General features: G+C 39.4%; 1 protein-coding gene across 2 annotated transcripts in view; it reads left to right on the top strand.

The window, feature by feature from the left end:
* Nucleotides 1-12,311, top strand: part of PDSS2 (decaprenyl diphosphate synthase subunit 2) — a 124,375-nt gene that overhangs the window by 106,288 nt on the left and 5,776 nt on the right. For both annotated transcript variants that reach the window (XM_075498486.1, XM_075498485.1), the window contains one exon: nt 4,726-4,761. In XM_075498486.1, the coding sequence (XP_075354601.1) occupies nt 4,726-4,761 (36 nt within the window). The remainder of the gene's footprint in view (nt 1-4,725; nt 4,762-12,311) is intronic.

The following is a 12,311-nucleotide window of genomic DNA, read 5'->3' as shown; positions in this document are numbered from 1 at the left end:
AGCATTCCATTGAGTTCCATCATTAGTCAGACATGTTTTGTCTGCCTAAATAGCGGTGATGACTACCGTTTGGAAATTCCTGCAGTTGTTACACAGATTTTTCACTAGAAAGGCTGCTGCTTTCAGTAAGAAGCTAGCTCTGTGCAAGCATATTAATTCAAGATGTGCTTGCCGGTGGCTCCTTTCCTTGCTAGTTTGAAAGCAGGACTCTCAGGTGGAGAGTGTGGAGTCTGAGCCTCTGCCTAGTTCTGCGTTCATGATGGCCAGGTTGCAGCCTGCCTTCATGTACTGCAAGAAAGAGGCATAGTCTCTTCAGCACTGCAATTTTGGGAAGTATATGCAGAATCTACAACCTTCCAGTGGTATGGAATTGGGAGATCTTAAAATGAAGCAAACTTTTTGTCATTTCGAAATTAGGGGCTGGTAGTTTATAATGCATGACAAGGAATTTTGGAATTCTACAGTCTCAACACAAGGCTCATATGTGAGTTGAATGTAAATGGATTTGGATGATTGCAGTTGGAGAATAATGGTATTACCACAGCACAGTGTATAAAAGCTTTGAAACCATTTCCCATCTGCAGAATCTAGAGGAGGTTGCAGGACTCCAGGAGTGCCGTCTGTCTGCTTACTAATTCTCATACCGAAAATGGGCATCATAGAAACAATGAAGCAGCTCTCTCTGAAGGGGGGGGGAGTTACAGGCACTATGCAAAAGTATCTACTAGCTACTACTTTAGCTCAATATGAAGTGGAACGCCTCGTCCAGGAGCCTTTCTTGGCTTGTGTGGATTTAGAAAGGAAAATTACCTTTCATTAACTACAAGCTCTTTGAGGTATCATCCGTAATTGCATTCACTATGTGACATTCAGTGTAGGCCAAGCACTCAAAACGGAGACTTTCCCATGTTGGCAGTACTCATAAGAGTATGCTCATAAGCCACCCTCTTGTGCAATGTCATTTGTGTGGTTTCAATAGGCAAAGCACGCACAATGCACTCAGTCCCTGTCAGAATTTTTCTTAGTAGCTGAGTTTATGACTAGACATATGGAAATCACATTATGGACATTTAATTACTGCTAAGTAATCTGGCTTTCTCCTTTGTTTGCCCATATAAGCATTCATACGATGGATTAAAGGCAGCACCTCCCCTTGGCAGCTTCCTCCTCCTGCAGGAAGGTCTTGGAGTTCAAGAAAGTGGAGGTAGAGAGCCCCATTGCACCTAGTAGCCTCCACAGTGGCATACTGCTCAGAAAGCATGTGACTGGGACTCAGTGCCTGTCATGCATATCTTAGATGAAGGCAGGCTTCAGAGAGGCCATGAAGGATGCCTGAACTGCTGTGGAGTGCCCAGAATTTGTGTGATTGTTTCACCACAGTTCTCTTGTCAGAGGTCTGGATACAGTCGCTGTTCCCAAGGTAGCCTGTGAACAGAAGCAGCCATATTGCACCTTTCTGCTGCTGAGCTGAAGACCTTTTAAAAGCCCCCTTGTCCTCTTCATTTGAAAGGAGCAAAATACATCAGATATCCAGGTGTGGAAGGTTGCATCAGTGCTGAGTATGTGTTTTGAGAAGATTAGATTCTGATCTCAATGAAATTTAGAGACTGCCTTAAAGGTACTTGGGACGTGTATAGGGGGAAGCCTTGTCACAGGAGGAAAAAAATGTGTAGGTATGTGTACATGTGTGTATATACATGGAGAGATAAATATATATATATATATATACATGAATGAATGATCATCCATAAAGACCTGAGTCTCTCCTGTTCTCACTGACCTCACCACCAAAACTCTCCACCTTTGTGCATTTAAAACTAAAATGCCCAATGAGCTGTTTGGTCAAGTGACTATTTTAAAAGGAATATGGGTTGGAGTAGAGTGGAGAAATGCTTTAAAAAAAAAAAAAAAAAAACACCAAAACCCCCCAACACTAAGTGGTTCCTAGGAAACACTGTGGTAGACAGACAAAGAAGTGCTTGAATGCTCTTCTTCAGAGAAAGTGTTGAAATAGTTGCTGAATGCAGTCCCACTGAGCTTTTGGAAAGCCCTGTATTCTTAAAATTTAGCAGATAATCCAAGACTATAGGACAAAGAATTTCCTAGGGGTCAAAAGACAGAAGAGTTGGTCACTTTTAGCCACTTACAGATACCTCTCACTAGACAAGAGCAAAAATTCTCTGGGTTAAACAGGCATCCAGCATCAAAATATCAAAGTTTGAGTGAAGAAGTTAAGCTGAATCCCTCAAGAACAGGTCTAGAATGCATCTTAGCTCATGGCATTTGTAATTTAAAAACGGAATTGGTCAGAAACTAGAACCATCTCATGTAGGCCAAGGTAATCCATGTGCCTTTCACCATATCTTTCTGAGCCTTCTCAGAAGAAGCAGGGCTGGAAGAAAAGCATTTCTCAAATGCTTTATCAAGCATTTCTCAAGTACAGGTTTTAGGAACACATGTAAGAGGGGACATCTCATATCAGAAACAAAACTCAATCTTGGAAAACATCCTGAAAACCTGCTCCAAAAGCGTTGTCTTAAACCATCTGCTTGTGGTCTGCTTATCTGATGCATTTTGAGTCATTTCATGGGGGATTCAGGGATCCTTCTTCCTGGCAAGGTGAGTTGATTTCACACCACCTCATTTATTAATGAAGAATGTCATGGTATTATTGTCCCTCACTGCTGGCACGTGGTGATCTTTGGTGTTCAGGAGGAAGGCTGAGCTGAGTTGGCCGTTCATGTCTCTAATATGCTGGTAAGCAGATGCTTTTCTTTGAGGGCCCAGAGCCCTGACATTCAGAGGCTGAGCTCCTAAGCCAAGCAGTGAGACCTAGGAAGTTATCTAAGTTTGACAAGAGTGCGTACCTTTTGCGAACCAGGCTTAATACCTTTGAGGAAGCTAAACCAGATGCAGAAGTCTGATGTAAAAGGAAAAAAAGATCTGTGTGTCTGAGATTGGGGTCAGTAAAAGTCAAAGAGCCAAACTACTGTGAGGATAAAAAGAAAAAAAGCAAAAGTGCAGTTGTAGTAAAGAAGGCTTAGGAAACAGATTAGATAAGGTTGCTGCTTGGAGAAGCATAACTGCCATTGACTTGAATGCTTGAGAGGAACAGAGCATGAGAAAATATTCTTGCTGTTTGTAATGTGTATTAGACTCAGGAGGAAGCATGCTGAGCACACCTCTTCTGGTATTGCTAAGACTAAAAAGCATCTTCCTCAAACATGTTGGCAAATTCTCTGCTGCAGTGTGAATCTGTATATAGGCAATGATTTGTTAAAGAACGTATTTCTGGTGTGTTCTGATATACAATATAACTACCAGATATCTTTTGAAGAAGCCGTAAGATCCAACCGGTATGAGTAAAAATTGGCAAATCAGAGGTATGGGAGTACACTAATAAGGAAACAGTTATTGGCAGTGGTTTTGCTACTCCCAAATGTTATCAGGCTGTTTTCTTATTACACATTCCAGAAAAGCTGACTCTTAAGAAGCTTAAAGAGAGTAGTGAAGAGGTTTTGTAGACCAGTCCCCTTTTTCCTTCAGAGAAATCGGTTTTATCATCTACTGTTTTCCTTCCTGTTCTGCTTGCTTAGTCTCTCGTTGTTTCTTTTCTCTATTTTATTTTCCCTCCCTTAGAAAAATTAATTTATTTTCCAAATCTGTGCAATCTCTGCAACATCTCTTCAAAGCTGTGCTTACCACATAGTGTTCCTCTTCAGTGCAGGCCTCAGCTCTTCTCCTTATGCCAGCTGACCTGCTCCTCTTGGCTGCTCTCTGAAGTCCCCACAGAGGACATGGAGAGGTAGTGGTCCTATTCTACATCTTTTCAGGAGACATGTTCCAGAAGAACTGAGGTTTGTGGTCTTCCCTTGTGGAGGCTAGAGGGAAAGAAATGCGTGATTTTTTTTCTCAGTGTGCCTGAAAGGAGAAGAGCTGCAGTTGGATGAGGTGATAATGATACAGCTGGATCTGACCTAAGGGAAGGGCTTCAGGTTGGTTAAGCAGGAATGATCTGGGTCCGGCAGAGCACTGCCACTGGGTGAGACAGACATAGACATCTTCTCTTGTACATCGTCCTTTGACAAAACTGAGGAATTTGGACTACGTACTTTTCTGTGTGTGGGCAAGAAGAAATTTAAAATTTATTCATGCTTCTTTCTGAATGTGTTAGGAGTTATAGGTTGTATGTATCTGCTGCTTAAGTAAAGGGTGATGCTGATACTTAAATGCAATTCTAAACCAAAAGCACCTCTAACCTAGGTCTAACAGCGCTGACATGGTCCTGACATCCCCCTTTGAAAGCTCTAGACTATTACCTGTGTGCAAATCACTATAGATGTACGGAGAGTTCTCTTTTAATAAAATAAATCCTGTTATTCCTGATATGAAGTATAGTTTATTTCAGAATCTCATGGGGGAGATTAATTAATGCAAACAGCAAGATTTCTTAAGATCAAAACATTTTGGATTCAACAAATGTTTAACTACCAGTCGTAATAAAAACCTACAAATTACATTGAGTATCCACAGCTCTCATCTGAAACAGAACCGTGTTGTATAAGCTGGTAGCACATTTGGTTGTATTTTAGGTTTTTCCATATCAGATTCCTAAAGAAAGTTGGTTATGTTTAAAGTAGTAGCTCTTTTAATTGCATTCATTATTCTTGCAACTCTAGTTTGTAGTATGTAATGTCTTATATAAAATCTCTCTTTCTCTTTAAGGCACAAGGAAAAGGAAATATAATGGACTACAAGAAGGTTGGTAAATTGCATTTAAACCTCCTTATTATTTTTAATGTTTTTTGTAATATTTTCAAGGATATTCTTGACAGTTGAGAGAAACTTCCTTATTAAGTCAGGTTATAATTTGTGCATGTGTATATGGAGAGAGAGAGAGAATGGCTTGTGCAATTTCTCGATTTTTAAAAAGCCAGTAATAGTCAGCTGTACTGTAAGTACCAAATGTAGCTATTTAATAATAATTTTTGCTGTTATTTATCCCATTTACTTCCCCAAACTTGGTTTTGAAACCAGGCTTCTGTTGGCTTTTGCTGTCTTTTTCTGCGGTCATTTGCAGATTAGCTCCCATCAGTGCCATCAGTGGTCTCTATATATTGATAGAGTATGCTGTTCATTTTTTTTTAATCTCACCTTAATGCCATGCCATCTACTAAAAAATATACATACACATGTTTTATAATAATTTGTGTTTCTTCCAGTCCCCATTACAACTTTTAGCTAAGTCACCACTGTATTTGCTACGGGGACTGCTCTGTAGGAAAGGCAGACCTGAACTAACTAGCTTATCTACTGAAAGTAGCTGGGACACCATAGAGCTCTTAGAGAGCTGCAGGAGATGGCTGAGAAGGTTCCCCCGGTCAAATACTGGAGCACAGCATGCTTGCGGTGGAGACAGAAGATGACGTTGTGTCCCCAACTCGCTCACTGAGCATGAGCCTGACTTGTTCTGCGTCCTAAGTAGATCATGAGGGTCCAGTTAGTTATCTCCAGCATCAATGGGAAATAATACATAAATTATTGAGCCACAGGCATGATTGAGAATTGCATCTTGAACTGGGGCCTAAAGAGTGTACAGCTCTGACTGATTGCTGCTAGTATGGAAGGCTAACACACTGGTACAGGTCAGACTTTTATTATAATTCTGTATTAAGAAAATTTGTAACTTGGATTATTAAAAAAGCTCTCTGTTCTTCCTTCCTCTTAGAACATAAAAAGGATCTCAACCTTAGCTTGCTATTTAAAATCATTGTGCTTTTAAGTTTTTTATACAATAGAAGAAAACTGATCCAACTGTGACTTTCTAAATCACCACTGAGAGCGCTAAATTTCTTCTTCAAATATGTCTGAGTATATGAGACACTTCTGTGAATGTTTAAGCTAGGCTACGTGCTTTTGTAAGTCCAGAATGGGTTTTCTTCTTTCAATTGTTACAATTGTGATACGCCCAACGTCATTTCCATAGTTTAAAAAAAACGGGGGGGGGAGGGGGAGGAGAAAAGCATCTAAAATTGCTTTACTGAATTAAATAGTTGTCAGTGTATTCTGTATTTTGACTGAAATTATTTCATTTTTTTGATCCTTGCCATGAAATTTAAAAACTTAGTGTGCTTAGGCAACTTGGACGCCTGAATAAAAGGAAAGGAAGGGGAAAAAGCCCTTCAAGTTTTGTGTTTTGAGCAATTGACATCAGCCAGAAAGCACGTGATTTTAGTAGCTCCGGGTAATCATCTCTTACACAGGCACAGATACTATGAGTTTAGTAATGATAGTGAAAAATTCTCCATGGTTTTTGTGAGCTCAAACAATAATCAACTTTGTGCTTTGTAGGAGTCACTTCCAAAACTATGGTGTCACGTCCCTACATTTCCTCGTTTGAAATAAAAGTGGTCATTAGTTACATCCACACTAAATGAACCCAGTAACCTGTAGCTCACCCCGGAGTAGTAGCTTGGCCAATACCTGCACACAGCCAATTAGAAGGCATGTTGTACAGTACAAATTAGTATTTCTTTTTTGCCCTTTGCTGTGTTGTCTTTATTTCTACATCACTAGAGTCAATGTTTTGCACGTTGCTCAGTCTTTTCTTCTCGGCATCAAGGTCCCCTCTCATCTTTCTATTCAGTTGCTAGAATTAGTTTAACGTTCCTAATCAAATCTGGGGGCTTGTTTCTCATTGAGTCTCCAAAATATCTTCTCTTTAGTTTTGTAAAAGCGAAGGTCACCAAAACTAGCTGTAGAACTTCTGAAAATTTGTATTATTTTTGTTCTCTTAATTTTTATTATGAACTTCAGTGTGCCACTTAGTTGAGATAAAAATGTTTTTCCTTTGGTTGAATTCATAAAGATATGTATACAAAAATTGTTAGCCGTTTAGCCTGCTTAGGAATATTTCACCTTACTCGCTGTGGCTTTCACTTAAAATAATGAATGAAGGTAAATTTGAGAAATTGAGATCCACCCATTTAACATGCCTCCTTAAAAGGCAAAGGTCTTATTTCAATTTTGAGACTGCTCAAGAATTTTGAATTGTTCTTTTGATGCATGTTACATTAAAATGGTATCCCTGATTTTTTTCACTGACAAAAAAATATCTAGATGGTAGTAGTAAATTTAGTGAGGGCTCTGACATAAATATAGAAGTGAAATACTTTCTGTTAACTTAATTAGGTCTCAGACTGTCATGTCAATAAGGTCACTATGTTCTGCAAAATTTTTTAGTATTTTTTTTCTCCCAGCTTTTCTCAATGTTTTTATCAGGAGGACTTTGATATCACAAAAGGCTTATTTTAAGGTCTGTGTTTCTGAATATATTTTCTCACATTAGTATCAGAATTTTTTTTTTTCCTTACACCATCACATCACATCCAGACAAATTATTGATCCGTCATTGTGGTGTTTGAAAGTCTCTTCCAGAGATGAAAAAGTAGTTTCAGCTCTGTTTTAGTGGTGTTTCTCAGATAACAAAGGAGAAAGTACCAATATATGGCAGGGACAAAATTCATGAAAATGTCATTGAAAGAGACAGTAACTTTCCTGTCACGCTCATTTGTATATGGGATTTTGGCAAAAATCTCGGACTTTAAAATCAAAAAGCTTTTACCCACTTTACATCTACTTTGCATGCAAGATAAGCTGTGTAATTCCAAACCAACAAACTGAGATTCTCAATTTAATTGTTACTATTTTATAATCTTGATTAAAAACTCTCCACTTAAGTCAAGGCCTTAATGGTGCTTGGCATTATACAGACTTGTTAAGTGAGTGTAACAAAGGCACAACTAGTAGCAGAAATGAGTAAGCTAGGAATAATTCTTGTTTTCTGGCCAAAGCTCTAGGGAAATTATAAGATAAGGCTAACTAAAGAAATAAATCATGTATTTTGCAGCCAATGAGTATGCTACTGCAAGGATTTGTTGTTTTCCTAAATGCAATATTCAGAAAAGATGAATTAAGTCAAGTGAAAAGGATGTAGCAAAACTTTCTTTTTTTTACTGTAGCCCTGTCCATTTGCTCTGCTGTCTGTTATAGAGGCCTTTCATCCAAACTGGCATGGGAAATATGGTACATCAGCATAGTATGCTGTGACATACTTGGTTGGTTTGTACATGAAACACTGTGCATGACGTTAACACAGGGAGCAGATTTTGTACGGTGCTGGCAGTAGCATGAGTCAAGAAGTGGTAGATCCAGCCATTCATACACTGCGTGGCACTAATGTCTTGACTTCCCATATGGTAGGAAAGAGAGAAGAAAAATGGGAAAGGTCACATTCGGAAACAAGGAGGTTTCTCAGTGGTAGTCTACTGTCATGCAAGTAATAAATAACAATAACACAGTGCCATCCAGTTGCATTAGCAAGAGTTGCATGGCTCCCCTTCCCCAGCTCACCGTTGACTTACCACGGTTAGTGCATTCATCCTGCTGCAGTGCTGGCTGCAGAGCAGGTTTCCAGTCCCATGGTGTAAATGACGGTGGTCCCATGGTTCTGTTTGTTTAAATGCCAGAGAGTCATCATGAGATGTGTCATGGGACTATAGGCCATAGACTATTCACACTCTTGGTTCTGAAATGCAGCAAAGAGTTCAAAACAGAGGATTGTTGTTTGTAGATGCTTATGACCTGTGGCGGTTTTCCATGAAAATTTGTCTTGTTTGTTTGGAGCAGCCACTGCCACTAGTTCCTTTTGTTACGTATATTAAAAAAACAGAATAGTCAGTGATTTAATGAATATATGTTTTTTAGATATGTTAGTAATATTACAAAAGCAGCCAAAACCATTCAGAAGAAGCAATTTTCTCCTTTCTTGGAATTAACCATATCTGAATTATCAAGGTGTACATCCAGTACCAAAAATCAGTTGCATCTTTGTTTTTAATCAGTGGGTATTTTCCATGGCTGCTTTGGGGTGAGAATCCAGCACAACTTTTGTTTCATTAAAGCAAACGACTGTCACATCTTTTAACATAAATATCGAGTTAATTGCTTGTGTATGCTAAGATGACAATTAACAATCACTATTTGCATTAATGTGATTTAAGAAACTCATGCTTTTTGGTAAAAAGGCATCACTTAACTACCATTGTTTAGATTTAAAAGCTAGAGGGCCTTGTTAAGTTCATTGTGAAAGACATGGAAAGGCGTAAGGAGGAGGAGTTGGTGTCTCTTCTAAAATATTAAAGGGCTTGTACAATTAATCAGTGTCTCAGGATGACTTGTAATTTTTTGGCAAAGCGTACTACAAGAACTGCGTAACAGCTGGAGCAGCAGCGTTCCCTGTAAGCAAGCCATCTTGCCTCTGCTGCTGGAGGTGACTCTCTCCAGATTTGGTCTCTTCCTAGGTAGGGTGTCTTTGAGTTTTAAGTAAACAGAGAATTTTTCTGTTTGTCAGATTAGTAGTACTACTAATGGAAGTTTCTACTGGGTGTTTATGCCCTTTAAAGATGCATTTTTTTTACCTTTTATGTAGAAAATATCGGATAAATACACTTACTGCTCCAATTTCAAGTGGCATATCATTCTACATATATAGTCAACAAAGGTTTTTAAAAAATAAATGTATCTTATGACATTACGAAGTGATGCATTTAAAAGATTGTCCAGCCAATGTTGAGAAGGAAGAGCATAACCCTGTGTCCAGCCACAAAAACTGTGAGAGTGGATGCTGAGACATTCCAAGGTACTTAAAGGAAAATTTTGACAAAGTTGATCTACTACCTGTGAAGCATATCAGTGCCTTTTCAAGGTAACATTTCAGCAGTCTAAAACATTAGTGCTTATTGAGCATGGTGTTTCCACAAAAGAGAAAGCAAATTTAGAAAGGCTAGTGCAGAACACTGCAAACACTTAGAGCATTATTCATTCATTCGTCCACAGATCAATTTAAATTTTGTGTTTTGGGGTTTCTTTGTTTCAGTGAGTACTGTGCACTTCAGAAATGTACAATGTTTTAGCTCACTTCAAGATCAGAGAGAATGCATGATGTTTGAAGATTTCAGTATATAAGAAATGTAGCTGGTTAGGGTCATTCTTCTAAAACAACAAAAAAATTCTGAAGTTATTTGTTGATATCTTATCATTTAATCTTAAGTTTGACCATTGCAAAAAGAAAATTTTAAAATTTCAGTGTTCTCATTCTCCATTTGCAGATAAAGTCTAGTACAGCCAAAATATTCACCACATATTCAGGGAGTCTTCTGCCCCCCTGAATTTGTTGTTCCCTACAGGTAGAGCTATCTGAAAGGAATCTTCTTTCCTTTGGCTAGAAAATCAGGCAGAAGTATCTCAGCAGAGAAGACTTGATGTTAGTTGTCTTTTTACTTGAACACCTGCTTAGTTTTTGTCTCCTTTAATTCTTCAGTCTCCAAAATCCAGCAGTCCCTAGCTTGCCTCTTTGATCCCTCACTGCCCTCAGACAAGCCATTCTGTCCAACACCAATCCAGAACAGTTGGTCTGAAAGGCAAATACTTAACTGCTGTGGTATGGATGAGAAAATTTCTCTTTGCCTTTTTAAAACAAAGACTGGGAAACATAGTACTTTGAACTCTACTTTATTCAAAGTACACAGTACTTTGAACTCTACTTTATAGAATCATACAATAATTTATGTTGGAAGGGACCTCTGGGGCATGTCTGGTCCAACCTCTCGCTCAAAGCAGAGCCAGTATGGGTTTGCTCAGTTGAGTTTTGAGTATCTGCAAGGACAGAGATTTCACAGCCGACCTGAGCAACCTGTTCCAGTGCTTGATCTCCCTCCCGGTGGAACAGAATTTCCTTGGGTCTTATCAGCATTTCCCATGCTGTGACCTCTGCCTGTTGCCTCTCATCCCTTCCACGTACACCTCTGAGAAGAGTCCAGTTCGGACTCCTCTGCACTTGCCTATGAGGTGGTTGGGACAGCAGTAACAGCCTTCTCTTCTTAAGACTGAACGAAACAATTCCCAGCATTTCCTTGTAGACCATGTGCTGCTCCAGCCCTGTATCATCTGGGTAGCCTCCCACTGCACTTGCTGCAGTATGGTAATGTCTTTCACTTAGTGGGAAGCCCAAAACTGGGCACAGCACTCCAGACGTGGTCCCACAAGCTCCAAATAGGGGCAGTACTTGCTCGCTGAATAAACTCGTTAACACAGGCCAAGAAGTGGTTGGTGATCTTTGCTGCAAGGACACGCTGCTTCAAGAAAAATATATGTGTGCAGATGACTATGAAGGAAAAAAAGTATAGTTGAAACATCAGAAAAGCAGGATGTGGACCTCTTGGCCTGTTGATCATTGATTTGAATCTAGTTGAATGTTGTCAAGTCTGGTTAGAGGCAACTTCTGTTGGATGACCGTTTAGTACCATAAGTGAAACTAGCAGTTGATTTGAGATTCACCACCACCATCACCATTTCATTACTCTTTGTATATTTATAACAAATCAGTAGAATCTAAAAGCTATGTAGACCCTATCAAGGTTATCAATCCAAATGTAGGCTGTCCCTTTATGTGCCTAAATACTTAATTAAAAAAACCCAAACATTAATGCTACAAAGTAGGAGCAGGAATGCGAATTCACTACAATTTTATATATGGTATGACCTAGACAACACAGATTTTCTTTTTATCATTCACTTACCCTCTACTGCAGGAAATGGTTTCTTAGGTTTAATGTCTTACTAGCACATAAGCAGAGATGGGACGCACAAGTAAACTCGTTTGGTTTTATGATGGACTTAGAAGGGTAAGTCAGTGAACAGAGATGTAAAGTTTTCATCTGTAAGCATCCTTCTGTTCCCACATGGAGGGCCAGAACCATGAATAGACTGTATATGGTTACGTGGCCAGTGCTCCAAAACTGCCTCTGTATTTTGTCCAGTAGCTTTTAACGTGAGAGATGGAAGCAGTCCTGAGACCAAGGTCTTGAACTCGGATCTTTCTTTTCATAGAAAGTGGCTGCTGTTCTGATTTTTTTGGTTCTGTTCGTGGCCCAGCAAACCTCAGAGAGCTGAGTGGAAAATGCCCCAACTCCAACTGTTTGGTGCCTACAGTTGTCTCCTGAAGGATAGGAAATGGAAGCTTGAAACCAAGGTGCTGATATAAAACTCTCCTTTCCAGTGAGCAATCTTTTTTCCAAGAGGCAATCTTGAAGGAACAATCAGTAGCTTCTTACCATTTATTTGCAGGACATGCGTAGAGCGTGTGGGTGCAGAGGGAGATAGCAGAAAGCTGCCTTAAAGTTGGAAGGGCTCGGAAAGGGTCCCTTTCTCCTCCTCTTGGTTTGCTGGTATAAGATGACTGAAGAGAAGGA

This window comes from Mycteria americana, chromosome 3, assembly GCF_035582795.1.
Source record: "Mycteria americana isolate JAX WOST 10 ecotype Jacksonville Zoo and Gardens chromosome 3, USCA_MyAme_1.0, whole genome shotgun sequence".
NCBI lineage: Eukaryota > Metazoa > Chordata > Aves > Ciconiiformes > Ciconiidae > Mycteria > Mycteria americana.
Note: the sequence above shows the minus strand (reverse complement) of the source record. Positions and strands in the feature narration are given on the sequence as shown.